General features: G+C 34.2%; 1 protein-coding gene across 1 annotated transcript in view; it reads left to right on the forward strand.

Moving 5' to 3' along the window:
* LRPPRC (leucine rich pentatricopeptide repeat containing) overlaps window positions 1-18,315 on the forward strand; it is an 86,835-nt gene that overhangs the window by 30,268 nt on the left and 38,252 nt on the right. The window contains exons 15-24 of the mRNA XM_042881238.1: window positions 542-569; window positions 2,807-2,864; window positions 3,971-4,077; window positions 4,290-4,367; window positions 4,720-4,773; window positions 5,493-5,606; window positions 6,781-6,911; window positions 8,313-8,398; window positions 10,019-10,223; window positions 17,595-17,719. Of these exons, the coding sequence (XP_042737172.1) occupies window positions 542-569; window positions 2,807-2,864; window positions 3,971-4,077; window positions 4,290-4,367; window positions 4,720-4,773; window positions 5,493-5,606; window positions 6,781-6,911; window positions 8,313-8,398; window positions 10,019-10,223; window positions 17,595-17,719 (986 nt within the window). The remainder of the gene's footprint in view (window positions 1-541; window positions 570-2,806; window positions 2,865-3,970; window positions 4,078-4,289; window positions 4,368-4,719; window positions 4,774-5,492; window positions 5,607-6,780; window positions 6,912-8,312; window positions 8,399-10,018; window positions 10,224-17,594; window positions 17,720-18,315) is intronic.

Here is an 18,315-nt window from a genome sequence, read left to right on the forward strand (position 1 = left end):
TGTAGCTTAAGTGTGAGATTTGATGTCTTTATTATTTGCATTTTACAAATGAATTTATAGGTGCCTGTGGTTATATACTTAATACATTAAACATATTTGTGTTTATAAAAATCCAGTTTTAATGCACAGGAGCCCAGACTTCTGGCAGATTCCACATACTGAGTGTTTGCTATTTGAAGTGCGATTTCTGCGCTTGAAGCTTGTTTTCTTGAAATGTAAACAGAATGAAGTACAAAACTAAAAAGTGCAGTTAGCACATGTTAAAAGGTTAGATTGAAAATAAAACTGAAATACGTTCATAGTTATTGGAACTGCTGCATTATTTTGTGTTGTTCAGTAGAAGACAAGTTCAGTTGCAGTACAGTAAAAAACAATACAGTCCTGTACGAAACTGACTAAAACAATGTGTGACAATTTTTATACTTTGCTTTAAATAACAAGATCCTTAGTGTTAATTCAGATTGTGGATTTAAGAAAAAAAGATACAAGAATGAAATCATTTTGTTGGTTTTAATTTGTTATCCTCTGCTGCCCTCTTCAGCTCAAATGATGTACAGCTTTGGAGTGAGGTAAGTGGAGACAGTAGCTCTGTAAATAAAATCAAGTTCCATGCATGTCTATGATGAACTAATTTAAATTTGAATTCTGAGCCTGGTAATTGGCAATTGCGAGCCAGACACTTGTCAGTGGCAGATTGTGCAGCTGTATGAAATAGAGATTTAGTTTGTGCCAAGAGCAGTTGTGGAATATCAGATGTGTAGCTTTACTCTGATTTGTAGATGGATGCTATTACAGCTAAATAAAGGTAGTATATGGTTATAGCTTCTGAAAAAAAGCAGGCCATGGTTGACTGACATTTAAAAAAATCCTTTTTCTGCCTTCTTTGGGGAACTTTCTTCCCCATACCAATGCTAATAAAACAATAAGGTATTATTAGAACTCTGATGTTTTTGTCGTTTTACTTGAAGTATTGAAAGCAAGCAGAGGTAAAGGACATCACTCAAAGTCAAATGAAGATGGACTGATTGTGCCCTCCCTGGCATGGGCTATGTTAGAAATATGCTCATCAGTATAACTTGGTTAATAAGTTTTTCTGGGACTTAAAAGAGAGAAAGCATTGGCAGATACTGACTAGTTTATGATTACCAAATTAAGGAGGGGAAGCACTGCTTCCTGTGTTTTCCTTAGTTACTGTACCTGCTGACTAATATAAGGCAGTGCTTGGCTTGCAGTCTATTTCAGATTTTGTGAAGAAATCATGCAATGAAATGGAAATAGAAATTTGGGAAGTTGCCGTTTAAAGATTTATATAAATCAACTATAGCTGTGAGGTGCAGGATTTTTAATTTTCCTATCATTTTCTGTCAGAGGATGGCCAGAGAATGTTTTTGTCTGCATTTATTCTTCCTTTTTGTGTGTGGAGACAGAAGGTGGGGGGAGGAAAAAGGGCTCTGTTTTATTGCTCCTGTAAAAGAATTAAACTTGAAGTATAGTTGGAGGGCTGAAATGATGGTCTGCACATTGTCATGGCTACAGTTAGTTACGCCATTCTCCACAATGGAGGAAAGGTACATTTTTGCCATCTTTTTAAAATAAGAAATGCTAACCTGGGGAATTGTTAGTTACTTGGCATGAAAAATAATACCATGCATTTGTTTTTTCTCTGCAATATGTTCCTTTCTATATTGTATGGAATTTGATTCAGAATGAGAGATGTGTTATGACTTTCATAGTTCTTATTGTAGTTGGAGATTGTTCTGTTCCTCGTAGGAGAATAAAGGGAAAAGGGCAAAAGAACTTGGTAGTGTAACCACCTGTGTTGTTGAAAGAATGACAAGTGATAGATTACATTACACTTGTATTCATTTTCGTTAACAATTAAAAGTGAAGGTTCCTTTTGTTTTGTCATTGTCTAAACACAGCTCTCTGAAACTGAGAATGCATCTCCCTCCTAATTCTTCCACATTTAATCCTACGAGTGTGACAGATATAGTTAAATTCTTGGAAGTAGTTAAAAACTTGGATTTTAAGTAAAGTTGATATAATTTACTTAAAAACAGTCAAATGGTTTTTTAAAAAGATGTTTAGGTTAAAGTAAAGTATTTATGAGTAGGATGTGAGGGGAGTGTAGAGTAAGTGCTTCTTTTCCTCTGAAGTAAATCTACATATCTCTTCAATTTGTACAAGACTAATGGAACATGTGCTAAATTTAGACAAAGTATAAAGAATGCAATTTTTATGGATGTTTTGTTATTCAAAACTGCATTTATTCAGGATAACTATACTAGTTGTCGTAAATCTAAGAGAGCATGCTAAATCATGTTCCTGTATTTTCTTCTTTGAGGATTTTAAAATAATAATAATAATCAAGCTTTATGGATCAATTTCAGCCTTTCAGTAAATTGGAACATAATTGTTTGCATCTCCATGAGTGACATCAGTTAATACTTGCTTTAAGTCGTGTCTTATGATAGTTAACTTTCTGCAGATTGATACATAAGCATACTACAGAATCTGTCTTTCTGCTGCATTTCGGAATGTATTTCACTCTGCAGTATATATTTTTAAGAAAAACCTGCTATTTAAAAAAATAAATACAGAAAACAAAAAAAAGAAATCCCTTATATATATATATATTATATATATATATATATATATATTTTTTTTTTTTACAGAATTACTGTGATGTAGTAAAGAGTAATACTTAACCGAGAGGTGTTGTATTATTTTGAGAATTGAATTTTAGGTACTGTTTGTCCTTGCTTGCTTCTTTTGGCTGCAATGTACGATTATTCTGTCTTACTAGATAACAGAACTGTTGTACAAGGATGAACGATATTGCCTGACGCCTCCAGGACCAACTGGTAGAGTTTCAATTTCTATGATTGTAACTTATCCACAAATCCGTTCTTCTGTGTAATGATGGGTTTGAGGGATTACAACAGTAAACACTGATTGCTTCTTTTTGAAAGTGAAATTTGAAAACATGTTGGGTAAAATCCCGATTCTAATAATCAGAGCATATTTTTGAAATCCATTAGATCTTTTCCTTTTTAGAATTATGAACAAACCTGCTGATAACTATTTTATTTGTCTAAATTTTGACCAAAATACAGATTTAGAATGAGCACAGTAGCAATGCTTAAATACTTTAAACGACAGTACAAGCAGGTTTTCCATCTAGTTCTATCTTTAGTGGCTTTTACAAATTTATGAAGCACAATGGTGCTTAATATCCCAGGTCTTATACTTTGGAGTAAATATATTTTTTTCCATATAATCTGAATTTAAAAATCCTCCTCCTGTTAGGGGAGGATAACAGGGAGGGAAAGCTGACCTTTTGAGATGACAGTAGTAATACTGTTCTGATTCTCAAGTACGGGACCCAGTATATTTTTCACTGTGATAGATAAGAACATCAGCAGCAGTACTTGCTAAAAATGTGTTAATTTTCATTGGTTAATAGACATCCCTTTCAATATTAGATATGTAATGGTTAAAGTATCTCGTATGCCTTCATATCAGTATTACAATACTTAATGTAGCTTGGTAATAGAATATAATGGGTAAAATGTACGTGCTAAATATGCAAAGTGGTAGAAATCAGTTTTTTCTTTTGAGCAGTGACAAAATATTTGTGGCAACTATTTGGGGTAGTGGGCAGGAAAGGGGGGGAAGGCCTTGGGCAGCACCACTTCTGTCACACAGTAGTGGAAAAAATAGATTGAAGTAAGATTCTGTACTGAAAAGCTGTCACTGGGTCTGAAAATAATTAATATTCCTTTCACTCACCAGTTAGATATGTGCTCCCAAACCACATAATCTCTATGCCTCAGTGATCATTGTTGCCATTTCAGAGCCTCTCATCAGGGTGACATCTCACACCAAAATGATTTCTTATAAATTAATCTTGATAACATGACAGTCTCGGTAATTTTAGTGGAATGCTTTCTCTTGTTTTTTTCCACAGAAGCTGTTGGCTATTTTCTTTATCACTTGATTGACAGCATGAGTGACTCAGAGGTACAGGCCAAGGAGGAGCGTTTGAGACAATACTTCCATCAGCTGAAGAAGATGGTACCATTTCATTTTTTGCTACATAATGCCTGTCCTGCCTGACATGTATCTATTAGATTTGAAATTGCTGCTTTTAAGTACAACCAGACCACTTCTCAATGACATGCAAGAGCTGGAGACTTGAATTACGTCTAAGATAATTTCTGTTAGACAAATTTCATTTTGGTTGTGTTTCAAAACTCATATAATTTTTTCCCCACCTCTTGGTACAGAATATAGTTATCCCTGCAACCTACTGCAGCGGCATTTGCAGACTGCTGGACTCCTCTCAAGTTCCTGAATTAATTAAGGTCTGTGCTTCTGTGGCAATTCCTTTAAAACTAAAAAAATAAAAATAAAAAATGTGTACTCTGTGCATATGTATTCTCCTTTGCAAAATAAATGTGCTTATGCAATGATTTATATTTAAGCCTTTCTGCCTTGCCATGATTTTCAGTAACTGTTTAAATTATTGTCATTCTCATGTCTGAAATTGTTAGGGGGATACATTTAAGTGTTTCTCATGTCAGTGTAATAATTCTGCATAATGCAGATTTAATTTGTTATTATGTAACTACAGCATTTTTAGTATGATATGCTTACTTACAGATTGAACTTCTTGTTTTGAATTAGTGATCTATTTACTGTCTTACTACTTTTTAGGATGTAAAATTACTATCTCCTAAAAAATCCATGTCTACAGAGGACGTTTCAGATGTAAGTAAATTCACCAGTAGCTATGTATGTTCTTACAAGAATAGTAATAATGTTTTGATATGGGTTTTGGATGAACTGTAATAGCTAGCTATCAGGTCATGGAAGTATATTAATGTTACTGAAATATACCACTTGAAGTTCAGAGGTTACAGAGTAGGAATAAAGGCTGTCCAGATTTTTCAAGTAGACCTGATGCTTCACCTTGGAGTTGGCTGAAGTTGCATGCCTCAGTTTCCCTGACTACTAATTACTTATTGTTTTGAAAGTTCTAGTTAGTTAACAGAGATGCTGTGAAGCTTAATTCATGCTTGTAAATTACAGTGATCCACTTGAGTGGCAGAAGCCATGTAAATCCATACTGCGTGTAATGGTGCAATGTCAAGTTTTACATCTCTGATCTGAACAGAATAGAGATGGGAAAAGAAACAGGCTTATGTTTCCTACTTCCCTGAGCTCAAATAAGAGTATGAAAGAAGTAGTAGTGTTGACCTTTGTAGATATGCTACTTACTGTTCTTTATTAAAAAAAAAATATTCTGACTCAAATGTTTAATTAGTATGTACTCTTTAAACAGATAAAAGCATCTTAAATGATTAGAAATTTTCACATACTATAGAAGAAGAGGATTATTTAGTCTGTCTTTCATTAAAGTGATCCGACAAGTTGTTCAGGGAAGGGTGTTTTTGAAATTGACATTTTTTTCTGTTGCCTTCATTTAGAGTGCTAAATCTGACGTGTCTGCTTTGGAGAAGAAACTAGAAAAGCGAAAAGCTGAAAACCAGCCTATTACAGATGTCTTGAAACAACTCATATATGCTCTTTGTGAAGAAGAGGTATCTTAAGCAATGCAGAGATAATTGGAAACACATAGCTATATTTTTAAAGGGACACAAATGACTCTATTATGGAAAGACAGTGGTTAAGCAAAGACAAGTGCGGTACTTGAGGTTTCATGGTTTGATGCTTATAAATCAAACATAAGTGTAAAAAGCAATTAAATCAAAAGGTTAACTAATTTCAGCAACACCTTGAATGGCATGTTTTGGGGTTGCTGAAGTTTGTTTACAATAATCTGCAAAGTGAATGATAGTAACAGCTGTGATAGGTTTATCATACATGCCAAATGTCCTTTCAAGCCATGGCTCCGGTCTCTTATATCTAGATTGTCAAGCAACTGATACATGCACTAGTCATTTGCAATTCAAATACTACTAGGTTGTTAATGCAGGGATTGAAATTCCATTTTCCTGCAGGAGGAAAGCTCTTCTGAGATAAAGGGTCTCTTGCCTTCATTCGGCAGGCGTCCAGCTGTAGTTTACATTCATTTAGCGTGTGTCTGTAATTTGTGAGGTATCACCACACTTTTATTTAGTTTCTTGCTCTGTATGATCCTGCCTATAAGGCTGTATATGTAGGAACAGTAACAGTTGTGCAGATGATAACACAATATTCACTTCTAAGAATGTAGTTTAGAAAGAGTGATTCTCAGTTGTCTATCTTTACAATTTTGCATATGAAATAGGACTAGAAGCAAATACCATTGTAAGTTCAAAATGGTCAAACGTATGAATAGAAATGTACATAGAAAAAAGGTATGCTATGACATCGTTAAGAAGAATCTTATCCTTTAGGAAATAGCTTTATTTTATTTTGGCAGTACACTAGGTGAAAATCTGTTATGAATTCCAAATGAGAACTATTTCAGAACTTAGGTACATCTACAGTGTCTGAATGGATTTAAAAAAAGTCTGAAGAAAATACATTTGAAGGAAGAAAGTTAATTTGAAATATCCTCTGAAGTTAACCTACAGAGTGTTGTCGATGCCGACTTCTGCAAAATCATCTTTAAGATTTTCTAAAGCATTTCAGTTCTGTGCTTTAAAATGTGGATCTTCTACTATTAAAAGTACTGGAGCAGTCGCATAACTGCACACTGAACGTATAAGATTCATAATGTCATATTGACTTTTCCTCTAGTTCACATCTTTGCTTTGTTCCTTTTTTTAGAATATGCAAAAAGCCCTTGAAGTGAAAGCCAAATACGAACCGGACATGGTTGTCGGTGGCTATGCAGCCTTAATAAATTTGTGCTGTCGACACGATAATGTAGAAGAGGCAATGAACCTGAAAGAAAAAGTGTAAGTACACCGGCACTGAAACATGTCACACAGATTTATGCTGATACACAGACCTTGTTGAATTAAGTAGGTTGAATATTAACCCCCTCATCCATTTTTAATTAGTTTTCCCCACGAATGTATGTGCATTTAAAACAGGGCTGTTGTTTTTTTTAACAGAAAATATGTTTTCTGTAATTGAACATCAGAAACAGCTACTTTGTATGGACAATATTTTTTTAATGAAAACAAAAAAGCAAGTTGCTGTATAGGATCTATTTTATTTTCATTTTAAACACACCTAGTATCTAAATTGAAGTTTGGCTTAAATTAAGAAGGAAGAAAATAAGTACCTGTATTGTGTATTAGAATAGCATGTAGAATGCATTCTTAGAATATGCTGTACTCATATTATCTTTAGAACAGTAGTGCTACCGAGTGGCATTGTGTTTTAAGACTGACAATAAACATTCTACTTAAAATTTTTACTTTCACATCTTTATGTATTGGTGATGAAAGTTAGTTCCTGGCTAAAGCATGCTGTGACTGACTTAACTAGGAGCATATTCTTACAGATAGTCTTTTTACTTGCTTCCTTTCCCTTTTGCCCTTGAAAACTTCCCTTCAGTCTGATGCTGGGGAGCAAAACAAGTTGTGTTACTTTCATGTTTTGATATGTACTCACAGAGTATTTGCTTTTATTTTACAGTATTTTAAGAGGCAGGTGCTCAACACACCTTGCTTAGGTTTGAAACAATGTGAAATAACTGAGCTGTGAATATCAAAGAATTCAGTACTCAGCATACGCTGTTGTATTGATTTCAGGCATACTAGCACTTACACACAATTCCCATGGTGACCCTGTATGAAGTAAAATCAACTCTTCTACTAAAGCTTCAGTGCAGCAGCACATTTTTACTCATCTGCCCTGAGTGCAGCATAAAACTTCTGAGAGGCAACTTTTTGAATTGGTACAAAAAGAAACAGCAGAAGAGGAATTCATTTAATAAGTTCCAGGAAAGAGAAAATAAATACATAGCAGTAACTTAAAAATAGTAGATTTTCACGTGTTGATCAAGGTTGAATAGCTCCATATTTTTTTCCTTATTGGAAAGAATATATGAGGACTATCTTTTTCTTTTCAGACTTCTGGAAAACTATGTTATTTTCTGCAAAAACTATCAAATAATAAAACCATTTTTCTCTTTAAAACATTTCTTTAAAATTGGGAGGTTTGTTGGTGGAAAACTGTAGAAAATGTTTTTTCATCTTTTGAGGTACATCAGATTTTTCCTTTAACACTTAAAGCTTTCAGCTCTCGGTGCCTTTCTTTTACTGCAAAGTTTTTAAAAATAAATCTTAAAGCTTTATTTGTAAGATCTAAACTTCTACTGATGCAGTTCTTAATATTTTAATTTCTAGCTTCCCTAAGGGCTCACCTGTTGCTCTTGACGCTGGAAAATACATAGCACTGGTAGAAGTCTTAGCAAAGCATGGTAGACTAGAAGGTAATCCTTTTTGCTTTTATTCTGTATTTCTGCTATATAATAAAGGTATCTTGCTTCAGGAATAAAAACTGAGTTGATATTAATGGTATATCATGTCCTGAAAAGTGCTTGAACATTTTGCATACAAATTTGCATGTGAATTCAACCAGAGATGCTTGGACAGTGCAGGCCATTAGTTTTAATGGATTGGCAAGCTTGTCATTTACATTTGCACAGCTCAGTGCTTTTTGCATTTCTGCAGCTAGTTTTTATTAGCATTGCTGTTTGGATTGAGTTTGAAGATCATGACTTATGGCACAAATTGCGTATGTGCCTAGACTAATGGCTTTGTTTTTGCTTAAGAAGGTCTGAAGGCTGAACATAAAACCTATAAACATAACCTTCTCATAAGAGCCAAGTACTGCAAAAAAATCATTTAACTTTCTATAAAGTATATATTTTTTTCCTGTTACAATTCTTATATGTGTTTGTTAGTACTTTTTTAGAGTCAATCTGTCAAACAGCCAGGAAATTTTGGCTTTTAATGAGTGTTCTGCCAGCTGCCTAATTCTGGATTTGTGGTTGTTTGCATTAAGCTGTTAGCTCTTCAATTTCAGTAATTTAGTCTAATATCATTCTACAATTTACATGATTTGGTTGATCTTTAAAAGAACCCTAGAATATTATCAACTTTAAAATGCGATTCTGTACATTGAGTTCTGAGACTTTGTAGAAGACCTGGCACAATAAAAGTACAATCCAAACTTATAAAACTGTAACATTTTGAATCCAAAATGCTATACGACAGTATTAAAAATTGAATGTAATACTATTTCTTGTAAGATCTTTTTCTGAAATTTGTCTTAATCTTGATGTTAGAAATATAACAAAGCTGATGTTTTTGCTATAATAACGAATCAGATCATGGCTACCTCTACATTAAAGCAGCTAGAAAAGATTAGCTTGCTTTTAAGAGCATAAGTGTCCCTCAGAAAATAAAGCAATTCATAAATGTAGCCAAATGTAAAGTGGTCAAAACATTCTCTGTATGCAATAATTAAGAACATTATAAAAATGCACTTATTCCGTATACCAAAATGTTTGTTTCTGCCTTACTAATGAAGCTTAATGAACCTAATGTTTTAACATGCAGTCTGTTAGAAAGCTTTCATTGGCTCTCCTTGGCTAATTAGTATCGACACAGCAAACAGGCCCTATCGGTATCAGACCATTAGTCTGGCTGTATATACAGTGTAAACATATCTTTATTATCTGGCCTCGTGACAAGCCATCTGCTGAAGAAACAATGGAGTGATTTAACAGATGTTAGCAGTGAACGATAAAAGCATCCATTTAGTAGAATCTTGCAGCTATAGGGCAGACTGTACAGGGTTATGTGGTGCAGAGTGGGCACACAGTTCCTATCTATAATTTGTAGTCAAAGTTGCAGGAAAATGATAAAACCATGCTATTGTGGATTTATAATTGTAGTCTCGTTTAGAAATGCAAGTAGTAATTAACTTGAAATCAGCATTATACACCAGAATTTACATTCCTGCTGGGTTTGAAATGCTGTTTTAATAGCAGTTTGTTTTCCCTACATGAAATTACCTAAGGGTCTTTTGTGTTGTTTCATTGTAGATGCTATTAGCGTTCTAACAGAGATGAAAGAGAAGGACGTTCCGATCTCGGATAGAGCGGTTGCATCTTTTTTCCGCCTTCTTAATGCCGCTGCCATCCGAGGTGAAGTTGAAACAGTGAATCGGTTGCATGAGACCATTGTGAACCTCGGGTTGGCAGAAACTGCTGCCCTTTATTCCCCTCTGATTACAGTTCACCTTGAAAAGTAAGCTATGTTTGGGCTGTAGATGAATTAAGTAATGATACTTCTGTTAAAGTGACCTTTGTACGCTATAAATAGTAGCATTCATGTTGGAAAGTGCTTATGTCTGCAAACATACACATGCTTATAATGCTTTAAGTAATCTTGGAGTAGTAATGAATGGTTTGCTAAGTTAGGTAAGTTGGTTTTCACCGGTTGTACATCACGTGGTATCGATATGGGAACAACGGCTGTGTTTTATGGACATCAAAAGGAAATGGCTGCTTATTGAAATATGCTTGCCAGTAAGTTGGTTTTAAAGTCTGTTTGACAAGATAGCTATACAGAGTATGATGGGTATACTTAGCTCTTGAGGTTAAGTAGTATGCATTTTCTCAACAAAACCATTATTTTACTGCACCATACAGTAATCTCAGGTGAACTGAAGAACACTTTTTGGACATAGAAATATTTTAAATTAAATTTTGTGGATATCAGATAATTTTACATTGTTGCCTGTGGGGTGGTGAATTTAAAATTGAAGAGAAGTACTCTCTAGTTTGTCTACTGTGATTTTTTTTTTTTTATTTTTTTCTCTGTATGCTTTTAATACCTTTTAATATAGAAAAGGAAGCTCCTGCACTTGTTCTGGCAGGAAGTGGAGGTTCAGGCAGTCATTCTGGCAGGAAGTACCTGTAATTTCATGTCATGTTCCTATGCTTAACTTTTTCACGGAGGTGCAGGATATTAGAATTAATGTATATAAGAACTATATAGCAAGCGCTTACTGAAATTGAGCTAAGAATCACTTTTAACTTTCCATACCGTATGCACAGTCCTTTTTTTCCTTAGTATGTCATTTATGTTGTCATGCAGTTTTAACGTCTTCCAACAACAGCAACTGATAAGCTTCTTACATTGTGTTTCATGTATATCAAATGTTACTGATTTAAATATAATAAATATATTAAAATATATTAAATATAATATCATACCTATGAAATAAGTGAATATTTCATAGTATTGTGCTTGTAAGTCAGCCTCAAAGATGCATATTAATGAAACGTTAATGTGCAGAGATTTTTAGACCTTGTAAATATTTTGGGCATGTAAAAATATATTTTCTGCATTCAAAATTCTCATCAAAAAGGTGTAATTCCTGTTGGTACATACATATTTTTTTCTGAAAATAGCATTTTAGTAAATCGGTCAACGGAAGTATGCAGGGTGCAGTCAACAACACTGCCTTGATTATATCACAAGATGAGGCAGATGTTTGTGAAAGTAATTTAACTGCAGTCATATGTAACTAATGTGTTGGAAAAATATCTGATATGCTTTATAGTGCACAGTAAGTGTGGTTGCTTTTACATAATTGCTTTATGTACGTTGACATGTAGAGTTGTACGTGGTAGTACTGCATTCTCTTCACTTGAGGAAGTGTATGGATGGTTATATGATGTGATTGTGTGTAGATGAGACAGTGAAAATATTGTTTTAGCTTGCTTCCTCATTCTTTTGGGTTATAAATTATTTGCAAAAGTAAAAAAAGAAGACTTTTTTGTATCTTTTTCTTGTTTGTTTTATTATTTTTAATGAAGAGATGAAAAGAAGAAAATAATTCCATACTGTAGAACTGTAGGACTACAGAGTCATTGGTACTTACCTGTGTGACTCTTAATATATGCCATATGTACACACAGATACGGTACAAAGAAAGCTTATTTTGTCTTCTTTTTGCCTTCTTAGAAGTGGAGAGACAAAACAGCAAAGTATTTTTCTACACACTTACCTTTGGAATAATAATTGCATTTTACTGTTTTTTGTGTTGGAAGTGTTAAGAGTTTTTCTAAGTTCTGATTGACTGAAGTAAGCGTTAGTCATTTCTTTCAGCAATAGTGCTTACTATTTGCCATCCTACAGCTCAAGTATCATACTGAAATGTTGTCATTTAGCTGCAGGTTGTCAGCATGCCTCTGAAATTAGCTGTGGAGCGTTTTTTCATGTTGCATAGTATTGGTTGCACTGGTGTTTTGTGTTCTTAATTTAATTCAAACTTTTTAATTGCTTGTAAAGGAATCTGTGATTTCCTTTTGAAGATTTTGACAATTGTAGGATTAAATATTTACATGTACCCCTCTTCTCTGTACATAGCCATAATTTTTCTAAAATTCTTGTTAAATTGCAGTGCATGTTGAAAATGAGAATTTACAGCCGAACATGGAAAAGGAGAAAACAATCATTGCTGATTACTGTCTGCTCCTGTGCTGTACAGTACTTTGATAGTACCTATTTTCCACAGAAGAAATAAACAGATGCAATAATTACTGGTAATTTTTTTCATCAAGAAAGATGTGCAAGCCACAAAGCCAAAAATAGGAGTATTTAATCTCATGAGAAACTTGGTATGGTTTCCATCTTGACATAATTTTATTAGTGCCCCCTATTGTAAAATACTATCTCTGGGGAAAAAATCAAAGCAAAACATGTTGAGGTATTAAAATTTACGCATATTCTAGACTGGACCAACAAAGCATTCTGTGGTTTTAAGTCTGAACACTGAACACAAGTGGGTTAATAGCTCTATTTTTATGATTATCGTATTGTAATGCAGCGCTGTCCATCCATTAAAGTGTTGTGTTCTGGTTTGTGATTAGTTACACATAAAGCCATATTTACTTGGCTTCTTATGTAGCAGTTAGTGTGAATACTCTGCCTTGACATTTTTTCTTTTGTTTACACAGAGTTAAATTCACCTGTGATTCTGTTTGAGAAAATTCTGTAGCACAAGTTAATTTACTTTTACTTTTAAAATAGGCATTTTCTAAAATTAGGAGATATTTTTAGAGAAAAGCCATCTCTGGTAGGGACAGTTTCTCTAATTTGTAGCAGCTTTATTTCAAATATTTGCATTAAAACTCTTTATGTCTTGCAATGAAATTAAGGATGTTTGGCTCTCTTACTCCATTATTGCAATTAGGAATTTAGCATCATCAGTGCCAAAGGACAAAAGTGTCTCATTTGCCCTATGGGGACAGGGCAGTGATAAGATGATTTTTCGTCAAGGATCATTGGGTCGTAATTAAGTTACATTCATGGCTATTGCTTTTTGAAGGATGATTGGTAAATGACAGGCTTCATGTGCTTGGTGTGGACAGTGTTCACTAGGGTTTTTTCTCCCTCTGTCAGAAAATCCTGTTGAGTCTGATAATGTAAATGTGGCATTTTATTCTGAACAAAAGAGCAGGGAAATGAGCTATCTTGTCTAATCATTCAGTTGTTTAACACCGACTTCCAGTTTAGACTCAATTGGCTGGAAAGCACTTGACATGTGAAGTTAGTGCTGTTCGGAACGCATGTTTGAGTAAATTTTAAAGTAAGTGACAGCTAAATTGTACCTAGGGAAATTACAAAGCCTTCAACACAGTTAATTTTTTGGGGAGGATTAGTTGTAATTGCAACACCAGTCTCCTTGAAGATTCCTTAGTATAGCAAATGAACAGAAAAACATTTAGCTCTTTCAAGAGCCCGTTCTCTTTTAACGGAATAATTTTTGTAAAGCTGATTGTACCTTGCTGAATTGACTTCTCTCTACGCTAACATCTGCTTCAGATTTGCAGAGAGGGATTTGTTTTACCAGTCTACCCTCCACCCCCACCCCAGAGAGTCCCTTTTTTCTTTCTACCTCTCTAGCGGTTTCAGGTTTGAGAGCTTTTCAATCAGTAAACCCCTTAGGTAAATTGCCACTTCACTAAAGCTTTATGCATAATGTTGCAGCACTTCATTCCAATTAAAATCAATATTTGGAGTCTTATTTTTATCAGGCAGACTCTCTGGTTGGGAAAGTTGTTTATTGCAAGTAAAAGGGTTAGCTTCAATGCTACATTCTTGAAGCAGGAGGGGAGTGGCGTGTTGAAATTGAAGGGGGTTGTTATATGCATGCATGATGTTACAGCCAGTCTTGCTTTAGCATGTTCTGAAAACTCAGAGACATCAGAGTCACTTGCTCTCCTTAGATAGGTTCATGTGAGTAAAGCTGCCCTGCAGATATTTTGAGGTTTGTGCTCATGGGGCCTTGGACTTGATATGCATTTTAAACAGAAAACGAATGAATCCAAAAACTCGGGTAATCCTAACTCTGGCTCCTATTTAGTTGAAAATTAATGGTAAATTGGGACTTTAACTGAGTTATAGAAGAGGCAGGCATAGTACAGTCATGAGTGTGGCTCCTCCTGTCGCTTGGAAATAATAGCATAGATCAGTTTTTAAATGTGCTTCGGTGAGGGGGAGAAATACACAAAATCTGACGTGTAATCCATATTAGCTTTTAATAGAATAGTACTTGTAATTAACTGAAAGAAACCTGTAGAATCTGGCCACCTGATAATGAGGCATGGATTATGTGTTCATGTTTTAAACAATAGTTTTGTGCCAGCTACCAACTGATAGTCAGATTTTTCAATGCGGCAGTGAGTACATAGACATTATTTCTTTTGTGACTTGAGCCACAAAAATTAAACCATAATTTTGGACTGGGCTTTTATTTTAGTGGTGTAGTAAGTAGTTCTATGGCGAGATAAAAGGGTTTTTGGCATGTATAAGTTTCTACAAAAAGACTGCCAAGTATTTTCAAATGCACAGCTATTTGTTGTCTTTAAATGCTTATGCCTAAATATCATTTTCTCGAAATGCAGGCATTTTTCTCTTTATGCAGTTTTTTTTTTTTTTTTTTTTAAAGTTAGTGACTCATAACAAGAAACATGCTAAAATCTTACCTACACTTGAAATTTGAAAGCTCTAGTAGGTTCCCGATTTTCATTGTATTTTTCTAACAGGACTTTCTTACAAAAGTTATTGCTAGGATGTACTCAGGATTAATTGCAGTTTGTGACAGTTGTGAGATCCTGCAAGTTGTTAAGTAAATCACATGAATTTAAGTACAAGCATAAGATGGGTATTTTTTACCCTTGCGGTGATAGTACCAATAATTTCTTTTTAGAGGCTGAACTTTTGTGCATTTGTTTTATATTTGTTGTTCATTTGTTTTATTTATTTACTGCTGGAATGCAATGGAACAAATGTCAGATTTTGATTTTGATTTTTGTCGGATCAGAGCCAAATGTCTTGTATACGAGTGTATAAAATATTGACCTCCTTTAGTGCGGACTTATTCTAGAACCTATTTGCCGTAAGTACCAGTAACAAGTACAGTATTTCCATTTTTGTAATCTTAGTTCTTTACTGACATTTTTTTTCTCTGCGTATATGGTATTAATGCTTCCAGAAATACACACTTAAAGACTAGAAAACTCTTAATGCTCCCGTTTGAATGACATTCCAATTATTCATTCATTTATTGATAGCTTTGACCTAAAAACAGTCACTTTAATCCTTTAGGAATGCAGCCGAGGCAATAGTATGGCTGCTTGAGCATCAATCTGAAAAGCTAGATTTATCACTGGAAACTTTCATTTGAATGTACAAATGTTGTTGTGCCTCCTCACAAACAACAGCAGTTTTCTGCAAGACTGTGGTGGTATTTTTTTTTTTTTTTAAGATGTTAACTGAACTTGCATCTAAAGTAGGAGAAAAATACTGATTATATAAAGCTTTATATCTCTCTGTGGTAACTACCATAGTATTTCTCTTTTATGACAGTAATCTAGCCTGCAACAGCTACTTGCAGTTTTGAAATTAACCTGTAATTTAGTCTTCACCCCAAATGACAAAAATTCAAATGACTTCATGGGGTGCCAGAAGATGCACTGTAAACAGGGCTCAGTAAGGGGGATAAGGTAGAAATCTGTCATCTTGAGTTCATTTTCAGAACACCAGTATTGCTGAGCAAAATGAATTCTTCTGTATTTTACTCTTTAAGAAAAATATTAAAATATTAGCTTAGAAATATTAGAATAATATTAGAATAATATTAGAAATGCACTAGGAGACATCTGAATTTGTCTTTTTTTTTTTTTTAAAGAATATCTTAATTTGTTAAGATTGAATTGATTGATAATAAAGCTGCTTCAGGAATGCAAAATCTCGATCTCAAGTCATTTTTATAGCCTTCGACTGCCACTATTGAGTGATTTTTTTTTTTAAAACTCACCTACTGTCAATCATCCTGAATTTGGTAGTCCTTTTGAAATCTAAAATTCAGTTTTATTGACTGTTTGTCTACTTACTATGTTTTGTGTGTGTTCTCTTTGTTTCATTTGTTTCAGTTTAAACTTTTTATTTCAAAGAGTAACTACACATTGTTTTGTCACTCTTTCAGTGGTTGTCCTCTTCTTTGATTGGTTTGTAATCCTTTTCAAAAGTCATCTGCAGAAAGTCATTTCATTCTTTTAAATGCACCATGTTGAAAGCTACATTTGCTGGTTATTCTTCAATTCCAGATCCGATTGGTTTTATGGCTTTTCACTTTTACGTTACGAAGGCTTTAATAATGTATGCGTAGTGGGGAAAAATGTGACTGTGGACTAAGGTACCAAAATGGAAATACTGTACCTGTTATGAGTGTTCACAATATGAAGACTTGTGAATAAGTCTGCATTTAAGGAAGTCAGTATCTTATGCACTAATTTACTAGTACTGTGACTTTGTCTGTTATGGATAGGTCAGCATAAAATACATTCTGGTATGTTAATTTATGGTTAAATTCAGTGCAAAAAAGAAGAATACACTTTCATCAAAGAAAATGTGCATTGGATTATGACTTTTACATGGAATGGAAAGATGGTGACCAGTAGTTGTGTTGAAAGAATACAAATGGGAATCAGTCTGGTGATTAATAACTAGTTTGTGAAAGTGTAAAACAAATGTAAAGCAATCTAAACAGCTTTGTTCAACTTGGCTGACTCTAAAGTTTTATACTGAAATAAAAATTCTGTAGAAAAATTTTAAGGAGTCTGTAAATTACCTGAATGTGTCTGAACAAAGACATTTGGAGGTACTATGATGTGCACAATGTTGTGTGTTAACAAGAAAAACAGCTTGTGTAAACTGAAATTTCTGTGGAATTAGTATCTTGTCACAATAGTAAGTGTCAGAAATTAAGAATTGTATTTCAAAAGCGAAATGCATGTAATGATGATGCAGAGTATTTGCACCTTTGGTTGATTTGTCATGAACAGTGATCATGCATTCAAAAATTATACAGCTGTGAGGTTTGAATATAAAACTGTAAGTCTGTTCTCATTTATTTAGCTACCATGTGTATGTTATACTTGCTTGTAGTAAAACTTTGTCAGTTACTTATAACTACGGTATTAAAATAACTATGGCTTGCATGTGATTTCTCCTTCAAATTTTCCAGGACTGAAGTGCCTGCACTGCTAAGTTTTGCTATTGAAATGTCTAGTTGTTTATTCTTGTTTTGTTTGTTTCTACAAGGGATGACATGCCTGCTGCTCTGGAAGCTTTAATGGACTGTTATAAGAAGCATGGTAAAATCCTTCAGCTTCATAACATCTACTGTAGACTGATAGAAAAGGGAGATACTGAACTCCTGCAAAAAGGTTGGTTGCATATTGTCTAGTATGACCTAGTATGGGTGGCAGAACACTGGAACAGGCTGCCAAGGGAAGTTCTGGATTCTCCTGGATGTCTACCTGTGCAGCCTGCTGTTGGGGGCTTGCTTTGCAGGGAGGCTGGACTCAATGGTCCCTGGAGGTCACTTCCAGCCCCTACAGTTCTGTGGTCTGGTTATATGGAGTTTTCTGGAATGGGTTTTTTTTTTTCCGTGATCTGTATTTAATTTCTTTAGACAGAAAGAACAAAATAATGTGTGTTTATGTTACTTTAAAGCAATTAAACAATGTCTACATTATTCAGATTGAAAAACTGTTGTTAATTTTAAGTGCAGAAGAAACCTAATAATTGGGCAATGTAGCAGCAAGTTCTTAAAGATCAGTGCTAGTACTTGTTTCAGGTACACATTTATATACATATTTATGTATAACAGATTTTTTTTATATTAAAAAACTGATGTATATAAAACACTTTTCCACGTTTGTTTCTCAAACAGTCATGTATTAGAGAAATCTCAAATTCGTAGTCAATGCAGAATGCAAACATCTGCCTTTTTTGTTGTGTATAATTGAAAATGTAGCAC

This window comes from Lagopus leucura, unplaced genomic scaffold (genome assembly GCF_019238085.1).
Source record: "Lagopus leucura isolate 7727_CA_CO unplaced genomic scaffold, USGS_WTPT01 Super-Scaffold_73, whole genome shotgun sequence".
NCBI lineage: Eukaryota > Metazoa > Chordata > Aves > Galliformes > Phasianidae > Lagopus > Lagopus leucura.